Source organism: Falco biarmicus, chromosome 3 (genome assembly GCF_023638135.1).
Source record: "Falco biarmicus isolate bFalBia1 chromosome 3, bFalBia1.pri, whole genome shotgun sequence".
Lineage (NCBI taxonomy): Eukaryota > Metazoa > Chordata > Aves > Falconiformes > Falconidae > Falco > Falco biarmicus.
The window spans coordinates 69,639,317-69,663,501 of NC_079290.1; the positions used below are offsets into that span (position 1 = coordinate 69,639,317).

Below are 24,185 nucleotides of genomic sequence, written 5' to 3' on the forward strand. Positions count from 1 at the left end.
TACCATTTTAATACAGGCTACTGAAACAGTATATAATAAACAAAACAGAACTGGCCAGAAATAAAGAATACAGCCAGATGCTGGCCATATTGGATAAGGGGAGAAGAAAAGGGATATCCAGGAAAGCAATAACTTGAACATTGTTAACAGTTCAGCAACCAGGCTCAATGGGAAGTAGGTAGGTAGTTTCATCACCGTAGGCAGTATTCTTATAGCAGTTCCCTTTGTATAGAAATAGACCCTTTTTTAAAATTAAAAAAATTAAATTTTAAAATTAAAAAATTAAAAGACGCAGAAAGAAAATGTAACTCTGAAAACACTTTAGAATCTTAAACAGGCCAAACTACTGAGGTTATGAAAAAAGAATCATCAAGTCACCCATCAAAAACGAGTGTTTTGTATTAGAGGTTTTATTTAGCAAGAAAGAGGTGTAATAAAAATCTCATCTCAGAGGCTGAAGCCTATGAATTCCAAGATGACATACAGCAGCGTCTCGGGAGGCGATGAAAGCCATGAAGCGCTGGAACAAGCTATCAATAAACACATCTCCATCTTTACCGATCCTTTCCCAGAGGGCACGCTTCCCCTGCACACAAATCACAGGTGGCAGAACTAAACATTACGGCTTATAATACCCCGAAATTGCTGTCAAACGACGCAGTGGTCTTTTAGCACCTCCTCGGGATCCCCCCCCCCGGCAGCAGGCGGCGCGGGCGGCAGGGCTCAGGGGGCCCGGCGCGGCGGGCAAAGGCCGCCCGGGGGCTGGCGAGCCCCGCGCCCACGTCCTGCACGGCTCAGGCGAGAGGCGGCACGCACGGGGGGCGCCGGAAGGGAAGGCAGGGAACGATCGCCCCCAGGGACCGGGGCGCGGCTGAGGCCCTGCCCGGCCCGAGGCCGCCCCGCCTGTTTCTACGCCAGCCCCCCTGCCGCAGCGACACGGCGCAGCCCCACCGTACCAGCCCCGCCATACCGGCCCCCGCAGCCAACAAGCTCGGCCGGGCCAGGCGTTACCCCACCCCCGCCATGACCCCCCGCGCCCGGCCCCGCCCGCTGCCCGCTGCGCGGCGCATGCGCCGCCCTGCCCGTACGTGCCAGCCGCCGCCCGGGGCACGCAGGCACGCGCAGGGCCCCCCGGCGCGGCTCCCGGCGCATGCGCAGCCGAGCGGCCCTGCCACCGCCCCTCCGCCCCCCCGCCGGGCCGCCGTGCGCCCCCCGCCCGCGGCGGCGGTGTGCGCTCAGTGCGCCTGCGCCGCCTGGCCCTGCCGTGAGTTTGCCTCTTCCCCGCTCGCTCTTCTCCCCCCGCCCCCTTCCCTGCCCCGGTGGGCCCGTGTGCGCCTGCGCCAGCCCCCGCCTGCTGCGCTCCCGCAGCGCCGAGCCCGTGGCGGCCCGTGTATAGGGCCGGGTTCGCTCTCTCGTCCCCGCCCCCTCGTCACCCCTTCACCAACCGCCGCTTCCTCCGCCGTTGCCAAGTGTGTGTGTGTGTGCGCGCTGGGGGGGGGGGGGGGGGGGGAGGGAGGGGGCAGCCATGCCGAGGGGGCGGCCTCCCAAACCCAGCAGGGAGAGTAGCAAGGCCGGCACCGAGTCAGGTAAACTGCGCGGCCGGGCGAGCGCGATACGCGCCCGGGGGTGGAAGTGCGGGAGCCGCGAGAAGGCGAAAAGCCTCCGCGGTCTCCGCATATAGTCCCCGGATATGGGGGAGGAAGGCCGGGTCTATTGTGTGAGTGTATAGGCGAGAGGGCGGAGGGGAGGGGAGGGAGCCTGGCCCGGCCCTGCGGAATGATACCGAGCGGGCCGCTCCGCCGCCCCACACGGCGCGGGAGGCAGGCTGGCCGCCGAGCCCCGCAGCCTCTGCCTGCAGCCCCTCGCCTCCCCCTGGGCGAGCGGCGGCGGCGGCTCTCATGGCCCCTCGCCCGCAGAGCGTGCGGGCGGAACTGGTCGCGGCGCGGCCGCTTGCCTTCGCTTGCGGCCCCGTCGCGGGCCGGCGGAGAGGGGTCTCTCGGCCCGGGCCAGCGGCCTTGCCTGCCGCCTCCGGCCGCGGTGCGGGCGCCGCCAGCGCGGTTCTGGCGCCGGGCCGGCTGGAGCTGGTGCGGGCTGGAGGAAGAGCCCGGGCAGGCTGGCGGCGGGCAGGACAGGAAGGCTGCCGAGTCCTTCCGCCGCTTTTCCCCTTCCCCTCGCACTGCCTCCCTCCCCCCTGGCCAAATTAATGAGAGCTTCCAATAAAGGGTGCTAAACGAGTGAAATTAAGACCCAACTCTTCCATCTCTCAGATTACAAGACGAAGGGCTTGCTTTGTTTGAGGCTTTAAAAGGCACCCTTGTAGTCGTTTTCTTTGTGAGTGTATATATATATATATATATGAAAGAGCTGGGTTTCTTTCCCAAGCATGTATGAGTCTGTCTCACACTTCAAATTTTTGCTTGCATTTTAGCGTCGTTTCATGACTAGAAAATACTATAGGGCAGCGTTGCTTTGCTGGGCTTTGGTTTATTTGACAGCAGTTTGAAGTGAGTGAGTTTTGTGGCTCTTTTGTGTACATTCCTGCTGATGTTACTGGCAATCCGTGAGTAGTATCTGAATAAAGCCCACAAACTGCAAAAATCGCGTGTTTTGGGTAGACCTGAAAGCCTCATCAATGACTTTCAGTGCAAGCATGTAGCAGTGGATTCTTTGTAACAGATAGAATGGGGAGAGATTTCCTAAAACACTATTCCTAAAAATACCACGGTTATTTCAGTCATGAAAACACAACTAATTAATATTTTCAGTATATATTTAGAATATCTGGTTTTCTGGCTCTTGAAGAGGAATGTGTTGATGAGTCTTCTGTCTAATACTTTTTGTAGAATTGAAATGTCTTGGCAGGCCAAAAAAAAACCCCACGAAACCCCCCAAACCTGTACTGTTAAATGAGTGTTGGGAAGTCGGGTAAAATGTTTTCTCCGGTAGGGAAAGCCAAATGGGCCATAGTTTCCTACCAGAAGTTTTTATTGGGTTTTTTTGTTTGGTTGGTTTGTTTTGCTTTTGGAGCCATTGATCTCAGCTTTTGACCACCAGGTATTAAGTATATAACCCAAAGAGCTTTGGCTATTACCAGTTTTGGTAGCTGAGGGTTTTTTTTTTTTTAAATCTCTACTTAATTCTCTAGTAGTTCTTGCAAGGGTACACATGTATCATATGTGTGTAAGCACCTGTAATAATGGCACGATGTATGAATGAGAAAAAGATCAAGAGATAAGCTGTCCAGAAAACATGTCTAGTAGCCACATCCCTAGTGCTTATAGTTGGACAGTGATCTTAGACCCTTCCTATGGTGAGGTGTGGCTGACAGAATTTACTGTAAGTTTGTTCGTATTTTTCATGTATTTAAAATTTTAAAGTTTTTTAAAAATAAATTTGTTAACTTATGAAATTGCAGTCAAGCTACCTCCATGAAACAGACAGCAGTTTACAATTACAGGGTGTAGGGCTACTGCAGGGATTCAGAGATTTCTGCAGTCTGCAGCTGCAAGGATTCTGCCCTGTGTAAGCAAATACTGTGGGTTCTAGAGTCTAGTCCTTGAGATTTCAGCAGTTCAGAAAAGCAGCAAAGTCAGTGTTGGCGAGTGTCACTCTTTCTTCTACACTTACATGTGGCTAAAAGAAGGTCATGAATCAAGAAGTTCTGGCTGAGCAGGACAACTTGACTCTGGGAAATTTATGGTCTCAGGACAGTTGGCTGTTTGTCCCATTCATATACAGGCTGACAGACTTTGAAAACTTGAATTCCACAGGGTTCACTTTTAGCAGGAGGAATTTTATTTAGAAAATAGCTGTTCACACAAAAATAAATTTCATATCCTTTGCTTAGGAAATGGTATGGTTTTAGGTTTTGTGCCTTTTCAGGTCTCCAGGATTCCTACAACCCTGCACGCTAATGGCTTTCATGAAAGAGAAGTGTTGCTCTCTGTAATTGTACAGTCTGTATGTTTATGGTAATACAGCTTTATTTGGAAGAAAATACAGGTGAATTGGCAATGTTTTGTTGTGCAGGTTCCTTAGATGACTTTCACCACCTTGCATGTTAAAAAACTGAACTCTAGATGGCAATAGTCAAAACAATGTCTTGGCCTCAATGGCTGCTATTCTAAGAGAATTTTTTTTGCATTGGTAGTGTTTTCCCAAAACCATCTTGCAATTATCTCTCTTTTTAAAATTTGAACTGTTCAAATTGACCTCTCTGGTGGGCACAAACTGAAACACAGGAGACTCTGCGTGGGCATAAGGAAACACTTTTTTTTACTGTGGGGGTGACTGAGCACTGGCATTGGTTACACAGGGAACTTCTGGAGTTTCCTTCTGTAGAGGTAATAAAAACCCATCTGTATGCAATCCTGGGCAGCTGGCTCTAGGTGGCTCTGCTTGAGCAGAGGGGTTGGACAAAGTGACCTTCAGAAGTCCCTTCCAACCTTCCCATCATTCTGTGATTCTCCTTTGAGGTGGATGAAGTATGGGGTATGAGTCTCAAAAAGCTTGAAAAAGCTAATCTTCTGTGATTTGGGGTTTTGCTGCTCCTTGATTCTTGTTCTGGCTGCTTAGCAGTGGTTGTATATCAGATCATTTTACAGAGGTGTGGTAGGTCTTTAGCTCTTGTCTTTTGGAAAATTTCAGGGTGAGACCTTGAATATATATGAAGCAAGAAGAATGCATTAAAAAAAATGCTACTCCAGATGTTTTTAAAGAAAGAAAAGGAAAAGCAGCTCTTAACACATAATTGGTGTTAACACACTAATAACACAGTTACACAGGTTTTCATGACATAGCCTCTAACCTGAAAGGAAGTTAAAAAAGAATTATTCGTGTGTGGCTTCAGCGTTTCCAGTCTGGCTGCTGTGATTCTAAGTAACTTGCGTTACAGTATTTGAACTGCCAGAGTTTTAGGCCATATGAATCTTCTGTAGTCTGCTGTGCATTGTTGCCAGCATTCATTTGAGAATCACTGGCTGAGGGGCAGTTCTGTTTACTCTGTTCCTTAGGAGTCTCTAAAACACTAGAAAGTGATTTCCACTGCTATTGTGCAGCTAAGGCAGCACAAAGAAAACATGCAGAGGGACATTTATTGTGTTCTATTTATACTGGTATGTGTTTTGTCATGTCCCTTTCTGAACATAGTTATTCTCTCATTTAAGCTTGGATATGTTAGCAAGACAATCCCTCAAACTGTTACCTTTACTTTTAGTTTTACTGACTTTGCATAAAACATTCTTTGTGTGTTTTTTTTAAGATATTAGTGTAATAGAAGATTCTTGTTTTAAATATTTTAGGAGCTTGACAGAAGTGCCTGAAAATTGAAAAGAAAAAGCCGTGAAACACACAAGTATTTTGGAAGGTGCTATATGATTTTGCAGTGAGAAAATTTTTTAAAAATATGGTAGGCCTATATTGTAAGGGTGTGATTTTGAAATATCTTACTCAACTCCTTGTTTCAATTAGAATTTAGCAATGAAGAGTTGCTATTAAGTTGGAATTGAAATAAATACCAGGCTTTTACTGTTCACTTAGCTAATGAAAAGACTATGTTTGAAGACATATTTGTTATAGATACAGAGTAATATTTTGAGTGCTTATGGCTAGGTCCTGTGAAAACTTAGGTGAAAACTTGAGACTTTGTCACTGGTTCTTTCTGCTAATTTGTGAGTTTCCATTTTGTCCCAATAAAGGTCTAGTTGTTACCATGCATGCATGGGTAGTCACTGCTTTGCTATGTCTGTTATTTCAGGTGTAGGAGAAGGATTTTGAGGACTCTGTTACTGTCTTGCACAATCATTCTTCTTTTCTTCCCCTAAATTTTCCTTCCTGATCGTAAAAGTCCTTTCCATTTGTACCAGTGCTGCTTGTCACTGAGTAGCAGCAACATAAAATGAGCAAATTTGACTTCTACAACTGTCTGATCATTTTCAAATAGCAAAAGAGGAATTCTTTGAACAGCAAAGTGAAATACTTGCGGGGTGTCCTGAAGCAGTTTTTAAGCCTAGAGTATATGTCCTGTATTTAAACGGAAAGGCTACTTTTACACGTATAAACTGAATTCCTTTGTGAGTGCAGTTAAAACTTGAGTATTTTTACTTTCAGAGGGTCTGAATTTTAACAGAAGTCCCATATGAAGAGTGGTAAATATTAAATAAATATAAGAAATGCAGAGAAAGTGATGTAGCTTTAAGTCTGCCTCTGCGGAGCTGGCTGTATTTTGTTTGCTGCCTGTCATGTCAGTCCTCTAGCATTAGTTAAGGTGTGGGTATATTGAATTAGGGGAAAGTCAGTTCTGAGGCTTTACATTCCAATATTCTATTGAAGAAGAATGCAACTTGAACTCCCTGGTTAAGTATTTCCTGAATTTATATTATGTAGATAATTTTAGTAGCTGTGCACTATGATTTTCTATAGTGACCTCTGACGAGAGGAATAGGTGAGTGATGTCATGCAGGCAAGAATGAAGAGGTGGTGTACTGCTTCTGTGGTGTGGGCTAAACCATTTGAATACAATAGGTATAGGCAATTCCTTTTAAAAACATATAGGAGGGACAAACTGCTCAAACTTTTGCCTTAGAAAAGATAATCTTTAGGTTTTAAAAGTGACAGTTCTGTTTGGTCATCTCACTGTTTTGCAGTAACAAAATGTAATTTCATGTATGAGGATTATGTTGGGTCTCAGTGAGTAGAAGATAGACTTTGATTGCACTGGCATACTTTTAATTCCATATTACAGTCACTATACTTGGAATTTGTTTATGACTTTTCCCCAGTAAATTGTGGAGTTAAATAACTTGGTTTAAGTTCTGGCTGTGTGATAACTTCAGCCCTTGTTTTGTCCCTTCTCCTTAGCTTTCTGCCACTTGCAGGTCCTCATTATTTTATTCCCTATTACAGTTGTGCTCATACCTTCATACCTCATTAATTCCTATATATTAAGTTCTTCCAGTTATAATTAAATTTCTATTGGAGACCTCTCATGTCTTTTTCCTTTGAGTTTTTCTGCTGTAGTGAGATTGTGTTCCCTCTTGGGGAGCGGGAAGATCATGTAGGAAATCATTTAGTTCATTCTGAAGTTTCTGTTGATTTTGTAGTGGCTGGGCTTGGGTAAGTAAAGGTTGAGGTCGCAAGCATGGGACATCCAAGTCGTGTAAAAACAAACAGCTGAAAAAAGCTAGTTTAGTATATTCATATGCAGCTGTCAAAGAAGTGTAACTCCTGTTTGGGAATATTTAGCAATAGATACAGCATTATTTACCCGAATGTCAGATGAAGCTATCAGAGTTGGTTAAGGAAATACAAATTTGAAGTTACCTGTGTAGATGGGGGTGATGTGGATGGTATATCTATGTGGTGCGTTGACACTGGCCAGCAGTTAAGCACTCTCCAGCCCCTTGCTCACTTCCTTCTGCAGTAGGGTGGGAGGAGGAACTGGAGTAGCAAAAGCAAGAAAAACCTTGCGGGTTGAGATGAAGACAGTTTAATCAACGAAGGGAGAAAGTAAAAAAGAACAACAAACCCAAACAAAACCAGCAAAAACTCCCAATCAGCTGGTACAAAGGGAAACATGCACCACCTCTCATAAGCAGGCTGATACCCAGTCAGTCTCTGAGCAAAGACTACCTCAGAAAGACCACCTCCAAGTTTGTATTGCTGAGCATGATGTATGGCATAGAATATCCCTGTGGTTAATTCCTGTCAGCTGTCCCCTCCAGCCTCTCTCCCACCCTCAGGCTACTCATTGTGGTGTCAGAGTGAGAAACAGAGGTGGCCTTCACACTGTACAAACACCACGATAGGTAAACATTGGTGTGTTATTGGCATTGTTTTAGTCACAAATTTAAAACAGAGCGCCATAGGGGCTGCTGCGAAGTTAACTCCATCCCAGCCAGACCCAGTACAGTCTATTTAGCATCTAACCAGCTACAGTGGAGCTATCAGTTCTCTGTCCTGTCAGGCTTCTCTGCTGCCTGCAGTGTATCAGTGTGGCTGTGCCACTTCTGGAGTCATCTGTGGTAGTGAAAGTAGTACGCCTGCTTTGTGTTGGCAGATGCTGAGCAACTGGCACCTGGACATCCATTCCAGCAGTGTGCTCCTGGAAGCTAAGTGTCTGGACTGGTGCCACTTTAAATTGCAGATTGGATATTGACCGAAATGTAATAAAAGTACTTGTCTTATATGAGCAAGTCTCGACTGATTTTTGGATTTTGGTCTGATAATGTGGACTGAGAGCTGAGTCTTTGCCCTGCTGCTCTCATGAGAAGTCATGAGGAGTGACTGCTGTTTTTGTTTGGTGAGAGTGCTGAGTTAAACTAACCTGATTCTTCTATGGTTGCAGAACTAAGCAAAATGTTTTAATGATTCATTGTAATTTGTGTTCCATGACTCCAACTGTAGTATGAGAAAACATCAGTATTGCCATCTTTTTTTTTTTTTTTCTCTTGTCCTACCACTTTCCACTCATAAATTAGTAAATAGGTTTTGATAGGGTCAGACCCTTCTGTCCCTAGACTTGCCAGCTGCCATTTAACTTCAGTGACAAGTTTTCATCCATGAATTCCGCAAGCTTGAGTGTTGTATTCGCAGTGTCCTCTCGGTTGGATGTGAGCAGGCTATTAGAGATCTAATAAGGCTGTGCTGCATTTACAGCTGAATGAGCCCATCTGCGCCTTGCAGAGAGGACTACAGGCTGCCATGAGGCACCGTGCTGCTTACATAAGGAAGGAATGGTTGGGAGCGCTCTAATTCAGTCTTCCTCCTTCTACATTGAGTTGTCAGCAGTGGCTTACAGCAGAGAGCACCTGCTCGCTGACTCAACTCCCGAGGTCAAGTTTTCAGAAATCTGAGTTGACCCGAAGCTGGATTGCTGCTGCTCTGTGAGGGACAATTAATTTGAAAATAACTTTGTAACATTAAGAGTATTTAAATAAGTCCATTGTTAAACTGAAAGTTTATTATTGTGGGTACTTTGCAAATCTGATTCTGGTGTTTTGGGGCACTTTGGACAAACTAAGAATACAGACAAATGCATGTTTGACATTGCATAATGAGCTAAGTGTTCCCTGTTTAGTTTAATTGTATTGATACTTGACTGTCTCAAGCTGTGATGGAATAGGGTTGATTTATGTTGCAATTAGACAAACATGCAAGTTGAAAAAAAATGACAGTAGCTGTTGCATTGTTTCCATGCGGTTAATATTAATTAATGGCAGTGTTTTAAACTTTGCAGCTGTTAGTGAGGTTTATCATTTGTTGTAGTATGCAGACCTGAACAAATCCCTTATTTTTCAGGGGATTTTTTACTTTAAGACTAATTTTGTGTTTAATCTATGTTTATGGTCATCAAGAAGTAGCTTCTTTCTAGTAAGAGCACCGTTTTTTCATGTGATTGTGTTGACATTATATGCTTAACCAATTAATGTCTTCTCTAACAAAAAAATCACACTTTTATTTCTCTGTTGTTGACTTGAATAGCATTCTTTAGTTCGTTAACAGCAGACTTGTGTTTCCATCTGGACAGTGTATCTGACAATAAGTAGACTGTTTAATCTGTGTACCTAATATTTATATTTTTCTGAGAGCATAGACACGACTAGATATTTATGATAGGGTTGCTAATCTGATACATGATGAATTGTGACCATCAAATGCTATGTCACATATCAATAATTTTATTTTATTTGCCTTTTTACACAGGGAGTGTTTAGGGTTGTGGTGGGGGGTTTTTTTGTTTGGTTTTTTTTTTGTTTTTGTTGTTGTTGTTTTAAAATCAACAAATTCCTCAGAGCATTTAAAAGTACAGGATTCACACCCAACTGCCAATTCCTTGAATTAGCATCATCTGCATGCTTTTGGGTGTTCAACAATATTAGCCTTTCAGATAGGTTCAGTATTTTGTAGTGTTTGGCTTGTTCCGTGATCCAAGCTGATGCATCTAAAAGCATTTTTTCTCTGATATGAGGAAAGAAGATTGCATAACTGAGTTTTAGTGCTGATTTCCCTGAAATATGGTAATGTAGGTTATTACTTTGACTTACTATGATGTAGAGGTATCAGTGTAAATAATGTCTTCATCTGGTTATTAATTCTTCTAAAAAAAACTCTTGTCAAACTGTTACTTCATTTTTACATTGAAACTAAGACAGACCCAAGTCATACTTTATAAGCCTGTGATGCCTGCCTGAAAAGTCAAAATACAGCTCACTTGCTTGTTACTTTTTTAATTGACAGTGTCTTTCCTGTTTTTCTGTCTTTTCCAGTTCTAAACACAACATAACAGTTTAGTCCTTGCTGTTATCCAATTGCTTGGTTTCAGTAGGGATATTAATCTGAATACTCTCCCTGTTACTGGAAGAATAAAATAAAAAGTCACTTCCTGCATCTTCTATGAAAGGAAGCTGTGCAACTCTCAGCAATACCCAGTATTTGGCTGGTAATTGAGGACCAAAGTATTTTGTGAGGACCAAAGTGAGAGTACAAGTGAAAAAAGGTTGTTATAGCCTCATGTTTCCCTTAAGCTACTTCAGACATAGCGTTAATGAATATTTTTATTTTAATCTCCGTTAGATCTCAGTCCTGCACTTTGAGTGAAATAACTGAACTTTCAGAGTTCTTTTAAATCCAAACTAGACTGTCTTTCTATTCATGCTGGCTGTAACTACTTAGAGCAGTCTTCAAGTCTTCAGCCTGATCTTCCAGTAGTTGAGCCTTTGAAGAATTCTGGAATCTGATAAAAATTTATTTGCTATGCCTTATCCTTTAAGGATTTCTGCAGTAAGCATCCTCTGCCAAGTCAAGCTGGAGTTTACAGTCCAGTTGCTTATTGTAGAGTCCAGTTTTGGTTCTGAAATGTCTTTCCTTTGCTCTTTAGCAATATGAAATATAGTACCAAAAAAGCGTAAGATTTGGCTTTGGAAAGAGTTAGATTTTCTTTGAATGAGTAAGTCTTACAATGTTACAGACATAAGCAATGAATTTTCTAAATGTGTGCTTTCTATTTCTTCTTCCTTGGGGTCTGAGGGCCTTGAGGAAGGTGAAAATGCTTGCAGGCAGTGCAGGGTTTATGGTCACCCATGAACTAGTTTGGAGAAGTTCGTGATACTTCAACACAGGGTGTGATGTGCTCAACCATTCATTTCCCAAAGCTGTGGCTGATTTTCTGTGTTTACCTATGAAGTATTTTAAGGTTATGCTGTTGTTACCCCTTTCTGTTTGTTTTACTGGTGATCATTTCCTTATTTGTAAAGCAAAAACTGAAGTATCTTCTTCTGGTATGTTTTTGCATCAGGTGGTATGATTTCATACACTTGCAGTCATCAAATTCTATTGGAACATTACCAAGATTTTTAATTGTTCATTAAAATACAGTTAAACTCCTTTTTGAATTCCAGAGGAAAATTCATAGCTTGTCAATTAATCAGTATTGTGGTTGATACTGGCATGATACACATTTAATAAACATTATATATAGAAACGTTATTGACCTACGAGTAAGTCCTTTGGTAGTATTATTCAGATGCCAGTGAGCATGTTGCTTTTTCTGTGTTTCACATTGTAGAGAAGTTAGCACCTTACACTTTTGCTACTTCAACCACTTAAGCATTGTTTTTGTATGTTGTCCAGTGCCTTTGATCTCAAGAGTGAGTGTTTAAAGATAGTAATCTCTTCGGTTCATGGAGAGGGCTTAAAGGCCTTTCTGAAGTCATGGATTGTATAAATTTTCAGTTGCCATTTTAAAGCGAGAGGTCAGGCCTTCCTGGGGTTGAACAATTACCACTTTTTCTAGGGGAAAGGAAAGCTGCTTGCATTACATTTTCATATGGTCCAAGTATTGGAGTAGGTTTTTGTTCACCGTTTCTTGTCATGCCAGTATTTACAGAAATTGATTTTGTGCCCTTTATTCTACTCGGGTATATTTATCACAAGGTTGCTTAAAGGACAGTGACTTTGTAATTAAAGCTGTGCTTTTCGGCTTTTGAAGAAATGTGACCATTTCAGGGATGTTATTGGTACTGTCTGCATATACTGTGAACTTATAACCGAGAGCCCTTTAAAGGATGCAGTAGGTTTTATACATGTTAAAAGATTTGTGATACTTACGTAAAGTATTTCTCTCTAACAGAAAGATATGTAGCTAAACTTTGCAAAGCAGAAGTTAATTGTGTGACTTAGTCCAGAGGTGGGAAGCGTAAGTTCCCAGGACGTTGTTTTGGTTGTGATTTCTCACTCAGATTATCATGTACTGAAATGTTTTCTAGAGCTTTCTCAAGTACAAGCTTTTAGAATTTGTTTATGAGAGTTTTAGCAGGAAAAAAAGGTGGTCAGGACGAAAGGTGTTGGTTGTTTCTTTTGTGTGTCTGGTTTTCTTTGTTGTTTGTTTTGTTTCCTCTGTAAGTGGTGTGTTGAGTGAGACAGTATGTTGAGATGGGTAAAGTACTGAGCAGAAGTACTATATGCATTGTAATCTTCGGTTTCCTCACAGGAAATGTAAACAGGATGCTGTAAACTTCTAGTTGTGTTGTTACTTCCTATGCTGAATTCTTACATACGTGGTAAGAAGTATAGACTTTCTTAAAGGGAAACATCAGCCCTTGTGTGTCTAGATAATAAAATCAACATTCCCTTTTTTGCATCCTGTTGCATTCTGTTGTTTTGACGCACTTTGAGTTGTGACAGTGTTTGAAACTGAATTCTGTGGATTTTTTTCTCTTTATTGTCTTTTATCTGCAGCATGAGTAAATAGATTTTTATTTTCGTTTTATTAATACTGCTTTGAATGATCTTACATATTTTAACCCCTGCTGCCAATTGCTGTTCTTAAAGGTTTTCTTACAAAAGGATAATTTCCTTAGTAATACAGTATCTTTTCAAGTGTAAGATGTGTTTAACTTACTTGAATTAATATTTTCCATATATCCTGAATATTTATAGGACTGACTTCAGCGATTTGAGACAGAGGATATAGAAGCTTGCAAATTGTGTATCAGAAGTTGTGTGACTGTAGGAGTTCAAAAGAAGAAAACTGTATGGGCATAGAGTGGGTCTATTTAAAAAAAAAATTTTCCTCTGTTGAATTCATGTGTACACACTTTGGCTTGCAGTTTATTGCATCTCTGTCAGCTATTTGCAACATTAGTGTTGGTTTTACAACTGCAAAGGTAACCAGTAAGGGGGTTACATTGCCAGAAGCAGAAAAAAGAAAAGATGCCTAAATTTTTCTTAAAAAGAGGTGTGGGGGGGATGGACAGGGGGACAAAACAGGACAGAGGGGACAGAAAACCAATGTAGACAGAACTGTTGACTGTGTTGTGTGATAAAGGTCTTTTTAGAAATGTGTAATGTAATATTAAAAGTAACCCCAGCAGTGTCTGTCTTATACCTAGTGTATTTTGCAATATTTTATTTTGTTGCAAACTTGATGGGTGTTTATGAAGCACAGAAATAATGTATTTCATATTACTAGGAAAAGGTGATATTTATCTCCTTAGTGACTGGCAGTTGGAGAGATGGAAGTATGCTGTTGATCTTGTGCCAATGGAAGCAGTAATGTTTATGCCCCATATCTTCAAGATCCCATGAATCCTGTATAAGACAAAATCTTACACGAGTTTGAATAGTTTCTGGGTTTTATAATAAATTACAATGTGACTTCTTACAAATGTTTTGATGCTTGTTTTGTAGATGATGTTCTGACACCAAATACAGAGAACAGTAATTTTCCCTACCAGGTACCTAACTTCCATAAGTGTGAGATCTGTTTGCTGTCCTTTCCAAAAGAGACCCAGTTCCAGCGCCATATGAGGGATCATGAGCAAAATGACAAGGTATGAATTGTAGTAGGTGTAAACTTAGAAAATACTAGTGCATATTGATCTTTTCTATACTGACAAGTAAAAGTAACACAAGACAGAAATTTTTTTTTTTTTTTTTTTTTTTTACTCACATCACTAGTAATTACTATTTGGGGACATCAGAGTTCTATGAAGTTTCTCTTTCATGCTTCCTTATGTTTCCTTTGAGACAGGACCTTACTTTGATGCCATTTATTTAGATTGTTGTTTCCAGTTCAGTAGTTTCTAATTTTAGCCATTTTCTTTCATTTTTAAAATATTCAGGTAGATGAGATTTCTTTAATGTTCAAACTGATACTACACATTAACAATAAAAAGAAAATAATGGTTGTATTGAATAACTAGAGCCTGCTGGACTCTTATAGCTGTTTTCTATAATGTTGAGCAACCTAATCTAGTAGATATGTATTAGCCAGTAGATTAATATCACTACTCTAGCCGCTTACAAATAAAATTTGGGAAAGAATGAGAAAAACAGAGATATGTGATTGAGACTAGGCTGACTTTAAACGCAGTTTTTGCCACAGGTTTCATCTGTATTCTGAAGTATTTTATTTCTGTTCATTGCTTTTTGTTTCACAAAGCTAAAACTCCTTTACACGTGTGTGAAAAATAATTTTATTACTGTTTGAGGTAGCTGTAGGTACAGATTGTAGGTACAAAATGTAGGACTTTGGGATGGTAATTCATGTATACTATTAACTACTTAAGTAAAGTTGAGATATAAAAAATGGAGGTTGATACTGTTAAAACCATTCTATTGCACACTTGTGGAGGAACCATTATATCTAAAAGTGAAGGTGCTCTTAAAGAATGAAAACTGATGGTGCGGTTACCACTTGAAGAGCAGCCAATCCTAGCATAAACTAAGCTGTTTGCTTTGCTGGTTCAATTATTAATTTTGCTTAAGGGAATCTCAATCACAGTCTCTGTTGAAGTAAGAAAATTTATTCCAGTCTCTTGCTCATTCTTCTCTTCTGCTAACTTCCATCTCCTCAGACAGTCTGTTTTGGGTCTGCTTGCTTTAGTTCCCCTGCCTTCTTTCACCAATGGTTTTGAAATGCTACGTAGACATTTTCAGTAGTGAGATGCATAGAAGAGAAAATAACCAAGACTAGTATTACTAAGGATCATTATCATATGTAGGTAGTTGAGTTGCTCATTTTTATTTCAAACATTTTTATTTGTATGGTCATATGTGTCACCTAGGGTATATGTATTTAAGGGGAGATTGAGTTTTGTCTTTATTTTTGTGGTTTTAACAGCCTCACCGATGTGACCAGTGTCCAATGTCATTTAATGTTGAATTCAACTTGACACTTCATAAATGTACTCACAATGGTGAAGATCCTACGTGTCCTGTGTGCAACAAGAAATTCTCCAGAGTAGCCAGTCTGAAAGCTCATATAATGCTACATGAGAAGGAAGAGGTAATTCATTGAACCTCATAATTTAAATTTTGAGAAGACATGTCATAATGGCTATGCTCCATCCCTTCCCTATATGCTTTAAATTGGAGGACTGAATAAATGGTCTCATTCAGAAGAAATATAAAATTTCTAGTGGCGAGTCTGTTTTAATAATAGCAGCAGAAATTAATATAAGCAAATGTTCTTATCCTGTCTTTACTAACAAAGAGAATCTGTGCATGTTTAATAGATAACCAGATCATACGCGAACATTAACTGATCAGTTATTTACATATACTTTTATTTTGAGCAATTTCTGTGACTTCAGGTAGATTGATAAGCCGACACGTAATAGTTTGGGTGATCATTTTTGATGATAGATGTCATAGTGAAGCATTCTTGCCATCTTCTTTCTTGCATCATGAAGCTGTTCCCTTATCTAGAGCTCCCACCCCTTTTTTTGAGTGGTAGTTCACTTGAGAAGACTCTTTATTCCTTTCCCTCTCACAGTTTAATTTTCCATTTTTATAAGGCGTGGGTTAAATTCTTAGAAACAATGCATAGTAGTATTTTGCACACTTTATAGTCATTAACTGCATTACTGCTGTTGCCAGAGTTGATTGTACAGCCCAAAATACCAAGTTTTCATTCATGTAATTATCTCTTCCCCATGTAAAGCCTTTTTTAAAATTGCAGTTTGTTGGAGAACTGGAGCTGAGTCAAGTATGCACTTTTATTGCCAGACTTCTAATCATACACATAACAACTGTATGTTTCTCCATGCCAACTGCAGACAGCTTGCAGCAGTTTTGACCAGTAGCTTTGGAGTGATAGGCCTGTCTGCATTTTCCCCTAAACCAGGCAGAGAATGCCATCTGTAGAGAATGTTGTCTAAGAATGTTCTTCTGTAATCTTGCTATCACTTCACATATTACCACATACACATCTAAGTGATGAGAGGACCTGAATACAATTCTCTTGCATGTTGATATATCTATAGTGGTACATCGCGTAATGGCTATTTATTGAGGAAACTTGATTTATGAATTACTAAAAACATCGGAGTAAGGAAGCTGAGCATCAAGAAAGATGCCTAAGAGTGATTTTTAGTATTCATTTCTATCACAAAGTGACTTTTTATCCACTTCAGCAGCTCTGATATTGATGCTTGGTGCAGATGTCAGAAGAATAGGTTGTGTGATGCCTTCCAATTTAAAATTCAGTCTGCAGCTTGAAAATTGTTTATAAAAATATGAACACCTTTCAATTGCTAATGAATATATTCTTATAATGCCCTGTAATTCAGTGATAAAACAGAGATGAACATAACAATTCACAGAGAATTGCAGGAATGACTTTCCCAGTAGTTATGCAGAGGGACTGTAGGAGAGCTGGAATTTGAACGTGACGCAGAGGGTCTTGACGATGGCAGTAGCTGTCATTCAGGAATTTTTCGTAATGTGCAGGGTAAGAAGTTACCAGTGGAGTGCATTCTCTGTCCTGTTTGCTATTCCTGCTTTTGTTGTTCAAAGGGTTGAAAATTTGCAAACAGCAAAGACACATACGAGAACATAGCGATTGAGGAGCTTGCTGTACGAAGCTGAAGTTTGAGTAACTTTAGCCTTGCTTTGTGCTGCATCAGCCAGCTTTATCTACAGCTGAGTGCAGAAGGGCAATAATAAGAAACTAGTGTGATTAGCTTCTTGAGCTCTCCAATTACATTTGGGAGAGCATGTCTGTCTGTTGAAATGCAGATTTTCATAATCAGTTGCTCCTGTTAGAGGTTCCAGATAGAAGCAATTTCCTAGGCTATTGAAATCAAACTTGCAAGAGACCTAACTTTTCTCTTCACATTCTGTGGTGATTTATGTGTGATGAACTAGGTAACAGGAAAAAATATTTGAAATTCCTCACTTTCAGGTAGCTTTCTTCTAAGAAGCCATAAAGAGCATACCTTGTATAAATATGCCCAACCTTATAGATGATTCTTGGTTTTGTCCATTTCTTCAGTGGAAGTGGACAGTGGTACCCATGGCTACTTTTTGACCTGGTGAGACCGGAATGCTAAATTAAAACCTGAAAAATTCTGATTTATTACATTAAAACTGCTAATATGTTGTCTTTCTCCATGACCATGAGGTTTTCTTGGGCTTTAGGAAAACTTTAGTGTGTTGAAAAAGTTAAAACTGATGCTTGGTGGATATGAAGTGAAAATTCTCTTGTTATAAAATCCGGGGGGGGGGGGCGGGGGTTGCGGTAGGTGTTGGGGTTTTTTTGGTGTGTGGGTTTTTTTGGGTTTTTTTTTTTTTTTCTTTTTTGTGAAGAGTGTTTGCTGTATTTGATTTGTCCTGACTTATGATTGGGGAGCAATGGTCTGAAAAAGTGCAAATGAAAATCTTTTTTTCAGGTAGATTCAGTGACACTAAACAGGTGAATATCATGAGTATTAAAGGGTACCTTCAGATATTGCATCTGATAAGACAAAGATAGTTAATACAGGCAGAATTAAATGCATATGCATAAAGTGTTATAAAATTATTTCTGAGTTTGGGAATTTTAAGTATTATCTAACAATGTATGATCAGCCCCTTTTGTTTAATGTTAGAAGGTGGGTTTAACCACACTGAGGTTAGCAATGTGCATTTTTTTGTTTGCTTGAGGGACAAATGAAATAAATCTGGTACTGCCTATTCCAGAGAGGCTATTTGACGTGATAGATTGCTCTGTACAGTTCTGGTTTACCATTACCTTGCTTTCCTACAGCAAATTCCACAGTAACGAATAAAAATACGTGGAATTGTGTTGTCTCAAATATTTCTTAGGCTGTTATTTTTTTGTGTGTGTGTAAGTTGCTTAATATGATACGTGCAATAGTAACTTAATGTTATAGATATGTGTGTCTGAAAGATGCTGGGAAGCAATTGAAAACCTCTCAATTCTGAGAGGGTCCATGAGCTTGGTATAGTATGTGCACTGTAAGATTCTCTTCAGATAATTCTCCCCCATTTGTATGAAAGAATCATCATAAACCAAACTTGCATAAGAACAGTATTTTTCAATAAGAAGGATTTTTTTTCAGATTTGAGTGTAGGTCCTGGAGAAGAAAGTAGTATTTATTTATTGTCCTACACTGTAACTTGAGTCCAGTAATAATGATCTCTAGGTTAGATTAAACAAGTAATTTTTGAGGTCATTAATTTCATTAAATTTCATTTAATTTCATTAAAGGACTTCAGATTTTTAAGTTAACTTCTTGTGTAGTTATAGGACAAGGGGTAATGGCTTTAAACTGGAAGAGGGTAGATTTAGGTTAGGTATTAGGAAGAAATTCTTTACTGTGAGGTTGGTGAGACACTGGAACAGGTTGCCCAGAGAAGCTGTGGATGCCCCATCCCTGGAAGTGTTCCGGGCCAGGCTGGATGGCGCTTTGAGCAACCTGATCTAGTGGAAGGTGTCCCTGCCCATGGCAGGGGGTTGGAATTCAGTGATGTTTAAGTTCCCTTCCAACCCAAACCATTCTATGATTCCATGAAACGTCATCTGGTGATACCACAGAATTTTGGGGTTTTTTTTCAGGCTTAGGGCGCAAATTTATTGTCATAGCATTTTAAAAATAGTACGGCATATCTTTGTTTCTCTTGATTAAAACATTCTTGTCAGTATCTGTTTTTAAATGCACACTGGGTTGTTTTTTTTTCTCCTGTTGATAATTCAAGAAGAGAAAAGGGAGGAGGATAAAAAACAGTTCCATTTGCAGTGATAATCACTATTACTGAAAAATGAACTGAGACAAAAACTGTCTGAAGTTTCTTAGGCATACCAGTAAGGAATATGTAACAAGATGTGTTGCCAAAGAGATGGTGAATATTTTTAGACATGTAATCTTAACACTCTGCTTAGATTTTGTAAAATAAAAATACATTGAGAAATAAATGGCTTTGAAAAGCAAAAGGAAGTCAAATAAAGGCAGATCTTTTAGTTTTCATTGAAACAGTATTTGACTTTGATTCTTCTGTATTTTAGAGAAATGGCAGTGCTTTTGCATGAAACATTACACGTATAATCTCCATTCTAAATAACGTGGAATACTCATATAACTGGAAAGTGGTGTTTAACACTGCTGTAACATTAATTGGTTGAAGAGGTATCTGTCAAAAACAGTATGAGTCCCTATTTATTTCTGTTGTCTTTTTTGTGAAGCTATGTTAAAGTCAGTAGTAACTCTGGGGGGATCAATGTTAAAAAGTGACAGTCTGAATCACTTTAACCAGTAAAAGTGTAAAATCTCTTGAGTCTACAGTTAAGATGGTTTTGGTTAGAAAGTATTTTTTATAAAGTTTATGTAGACCATAGTGTAATGACACTGGTGTAGGTTTCTGTGTGTGTCTTGAACTAGCATACCAAGAAAGTACAAAGTGGTGATGATGGTACTGAACTGCTTGTTTCTGCTACCATATGAACTATTTCAGAACTAATTTTCAGTGGAGTTTCTTAAAATATAAATATTGCCATAAGCTTGCAGTGATTACTGTTCATGATTTATATTATGGGGCTCATAAACTTTTTTGCTTGTGTACTTTTGCTGCTGCTTGCTTGCAGCTGCCAATGTCCATAGAAGGATACGTTCATCTACTTGAGCAAAGCTTGTGCGTGTGTATTGCTGCTTGGGAATCTTTTGAAAAATCAGTCTCTATTATTTCTTTCAGAATCTTATCTGTTCAGAGTGTGGAGATGAATTTACTTTACAGAGTCAGCTGTCCATACACATGGAAGAACATCGTCAAGAACTGGCAGGCAGTAGGATCCACAGCTGCAAGTCTTGCAAAAAGGAATTTGAAACTTCCTCACAGCTAAAGGAGCATATGAAAACTCACTATAAAATAAGGTGACAATTGTGGGATTGTGACAAAATGAGCAGATGTTACTTTTATGGTGATAGCTGGGGAAGGCAGGAGTAGTATTTCCAGTCAGCAAACTATCATGATCTATGCAGATAATTTCTTTTCTCTGGTATGCTGTTATGAAATGGCATTAGGTTTTTAAAACCTTGTTAAACTAGGTGGTTATTTTTGGAGGCTTTTTTTTCCCCCTTCCTTCTGTTTTTGTATTTAGGCACCCATACTAATCCATAGTTCCATCTACTAGCTATTTGTAAATACAGGTTAAGTTTTCTTGATACAAAGTGATTTTTGAAGTGTGTTCATTCACGATTTTAAAGGCTAATGGCAGTACATTGAAGCAAACGTACACTAATTTTACATGGCATTTATTGTAATTGCAAAAGTCCTGATGCTTACCTTCTGCAAAGACATAAGTTGTTCCTTGAAGTTTAATCATCTTTTGCAAGTGGTCCTCATCACAACCTGCTATGACTTTCTTGTAAATCTGAAAAAGCACAAAATAAAGGGAAGAAGAGGCTTAATAAATGCTGTTCTTATTTTCGGTGAATGTTTGTTTTGTCCTTTATTTCAGCTCTCTAGTTTAGCTTCAGTTTTAGGAGGGTGAAAATTCCTTTAAGTTATAAGAAAGAAAACTTACTTCTCCTGATGAAGTTTATACCTTAAGAAAGCCTGAAGTTTTGATAGATTATTTCTCTTTCAATCTTCACTCTGTTTTTACAAAAAAGACAAGAAAATACATTTTTAAAAATGAGAAGTATTGGCGATTTCCAATTATTTTCATTAGCAGATGATAGAGGTTGTAAGATCTTACTAGTTGTGTTCCATAAGGTTTAAAGAACTGTAGTTGTGATTTCCATTTGCAAGCTGAAAATTGAGGGTTTGAAGTATAAAGTTATGTTTGTATTGGGTTATATAAGTGCATTACATTACACACAAAAGCATTCTTTTTACAGACATCTCGTGTAAGTTAGAATGAATCAATAAAGATTAGAGGAGTGAATGCAGTCTGATGGCTGTGATTTTGAGAGAGTATTGTGCATGCTACATTTTGACATAAATGAAATATAAGTGCTCCATGATGATTTGTTTATTTTCCTAAATGTGGATTATTTCTGGATTCATAGCTTCCTTATGTGAGATTCGCCTTATTTATCAGTTCAGATGTAGAAACATGTTGCATTTGAATTTGATAAACTGCTGTCCATAATGGTGTTTACTGTCCTTTCACCAGCAGTACCAATATAACCCACGTATGTGAGCCAGGTTAATGAATTGTGTTTCCCCTCCATTTCATCACAAAGCTAATGTAGCTCAGAACTTCTGTATTTCAATAGAAATGATTTTGAAAGGAAAAACAAGGAAATTCTGATTTTGTTTTTTTTTGTTATTTAACATATTCTTCTCATACTGTTAAACAGGAAAAGATGAATTGATGGATTATTAAAAGTTAGTTTGATCTAATTTGTTTGACTGTACAGTATATTTAAAGTTCAAAGACATAAGTCAGTTTCATTCCTGCTTTTCAGCTTCACAATATTTTTAGGATTTAAAAATATAAAGAGCCTTGCTCCCTTAGGTTTTTTTCATAGAGTGGTTGCACTCCCCCTTCCCAAAAAGGTATTTGTTTGGTCTCTGAATCATTTGAATGGAAAACTATTCCGAAGTTCTAATTCAAATTTAGTATCTGCCTTTTGCTAAAAAGCAAATGGTCATTACGACCCTAAATGATGAAATTCTTTAAAGGTGATCAGATCTTTAAGGGTTGTCCCTACAATTTCCTCCAAATTGAATATTATTTCCTTTAGTAAAGTGCTGCAGCTGTAGTTGAAACAGACATTGCTTATCAAAGAGTGTATTCTGACAATCAGGCTGGTCTAGATCTGCCCTGAGATGGAAAGAAGAGGTTGTAACATCTGTCACATGTTATTTCTCCTCCTCTTCAATCTTCAGTCAGCTTTACTCTGAGTACTTCAGTAAGTTTTTGTAGATAAAATTAATATGTGGAAGTAAAATATATTACCCGCATTCTGTGCTCACTCTGCAAGATCATAAAAAGAGTTTAAAAATGCATGTAATACTTGTTTGAAGTAATTGGAAGGGAAATGTGCTTTTCTTTAAATATACTGAATATCTATGTTCTCTTAGAGTAGAAAGCACAGCATTTGAGCAGAAGTTTAATGATTTCCTGTGTTAGCAGGGAAGTAACAGTTCATGCATATCTTTTACATTGGTACACCAACTTGTGTTTCAAAGGTGGTGGTGGTGTTTTGCACATCTGCTGCACGTTAGCTAATTCTTTCAGATCAGAAAAAATACCAGGTACTTACCTTTGTGTAATTTCAGTTAGCTTTAAGCAGTACTGACAAGTTGGATTACTGTATAAGTGTAGATACTGGGGCACTGTGGAAAATGTGGAGTACTCTATATACTGTATTGGTTTGTCCACTGCCTTCTGGTTTCCGCTTGTTTAGCTGAGTTGTGATGGCCTGTAAGATCTAGGGTTTTGTTTTTCCTTTTTTTCCAACATAAAATCAGTTGTTGATTTTCCACATTGCTATTGATGTTCTTCAGCAGTCATTTAAACTAATTAATCTGCTTTGTAAAGAAATGAATTTTGGGAATTTGTATCAACTGTTAACTGTGTCTCTGTGGAGAGTGTGGTTTGTATTTGAGGGGCAGTGGTGAATATTTGAGGCATTACATTCTTAACCTATTCATGTTAGACTTCAGCAACTGCATTGGTACTCTAGTTAATGAGATCTTCATACTCAAGTTAAGAATTAAAGTCTTGCTATGTTCAAGCAAAAGAAATGGAGATGCACAGAGTTGAACGTCCCCACCAAAATAATATCTGTGAAGTCACTGTATAGTTCTGGAAGAATTCATAGTGAAAATGTCTTTAGAGAACCTCTAAGATGTATTGATTTTATTACAGAAATAACTACAATTATTGGTGCTTGTAGGTACTTAGAAAGGTGCTGTTTTCATTGTTCTTTCAGTATCATTAAAATTGTTTGCTTTTTTACTGTTGCAGCTGATACTATATATTGTTATCAGATTTACACTGTTAAAAATTATGAGGTAAAATAAGCTTCTTCAAAGTAATGTTTAATATTAAGATTATTTTATTTAAATTACTAATATTTTTTTTAAATGACAGGGTATCGAATACGAGATCTTATAATAGAAACATTGACAGAAGTGGGTTTACCTATTCCTGTCCTCACTGTGGAAAGACGTTCCAGAAACCGAGTCAGTTAACACGACATGTTAGAATACACACAGGTAAGGCTGTGGAAGTAGCTATTTTAGTTTGCATCTGTTTTACAAAATTCAGTTAACCTGTCAAATGCTAAATATTTTTTGCCCTGTTGGGACTTGAAATAGCATTAATACATTTGGCTTATTAGATGCTGTTACCTGCTGATTTAAAACAACCTGTATGTAATTCCTTTGCTTAGGAAACCTGTATGCTTTTTAAATTTCCAGAGGTATCTCATTAGAAACAGTTACCTTTTTTTTTTTTTTTTTTTTCTTTGGAGTACTTCATAGGTTTCATTTGTTACAGAATACCAGTTTTGGTACTTAAAGTTTCAGCAGGGCCTAAAATCAGAATCATTAGAAAAGGGCCAGTCAGCTGCTCCAAATTAAGATCTTACATACTCCAGAGAATAGGTTCTAAAATTTAAAATCCCCAAAAGCATAGATGTATATGAGAATGAACAATGCCACTAACATAGTGGCTTTTGGTTTTAGATTTATTTATTTAAAGTTACTGCCATATATTTTCTGTACTTACTGTAACTGCCATTTCTGGGATATCCAAAGTGAACTTGGGAGGTGATGAACTTAGATTGCAATTTTGATACTTGGAGAAGTGCATGTGACTGGCCAGAATTGAATAGTAAATGTTTTTTGCTAAATTACTGTAAATAAATATGTGCATGTTTAACCCTTAAGCAATTGAAATAACTGAAAAATGCCAAGCATAAAATAATATGCAAGTTTTTGAAGTGCAC

The 24,185-nt window shown here is 39.0% G+C and overlaps 1 protein-coding gene and 1 long non-coding RNA gene across 10 annotated transcripts in view; one reads left to right on the forward strand and one right to left on the reverse strand.

Moving 5' to 3' along the window:
• Positions 1 to 392: 392 nt before the first annotated feature.
• Positions 393 to 1,588, reverse strand: LOC130145749 (uncharacterized). Of its 2 annotated transcripts, none has more exons than XR_008820670.1 (2): positions 1,446 to 1,588; positions 393 to 586 (listed from the first exon to the last, which is right to left on the reverse strand). It is a non-coding gene; the product is annotated as an uncharacterized LOC130145749 (long non-coding RNA). The 2 variants fall into 2 exon arrangements; XR_008820669.1 differs by lacking the exon at positions 1,446 to 1,588 and adding an exon at positions 971 to 1,057.
• ZNF236 (zinc finger protein 236) overlaps positions 1,024 to 24,185 on the forward strand; it is a 93,071-nt gene continuing 69,909 nt past the window's right edge. For 6 of the 8 annotated variants that reach the window (XR_008820668.1, XM_056331026.1, XM_056331029.1 and 3 more), the window contains exons 1-5: positions 1,024 to 1,264; positions 13,687 to 13,829; positions 15,122 to 15,286; positions 19,972 to 20,150; positions 23,327 to 23,451. Coding sequence is in view for 7 of the 8 variants with exons in the window: in XM_056331026.1 (XP_056187001.1) it covers positions 1,024 to 1,264; positions 13,687 to 13,829; positions 15,122 to 15,286; positions 19,972 to 20,150; positions 23,327 to 23,451 (853 nt within the window). In the remaining variant the exon portion in view is untranslated. Of the gene's footprint in view, positions 1,265 to 1,346; positions 1,470 to 1,512; positions 1,587 to 13,686; positions 13,830 to 15,121; positions 15,287 to 19,971; positions 20,151 to 23,326; positions 23,452 to 24,185 lie in introns of those variants that run through there. The other 2 variants (XM_056331031.1, XM_056331030.1) reach the window with 2 other exon arrangements.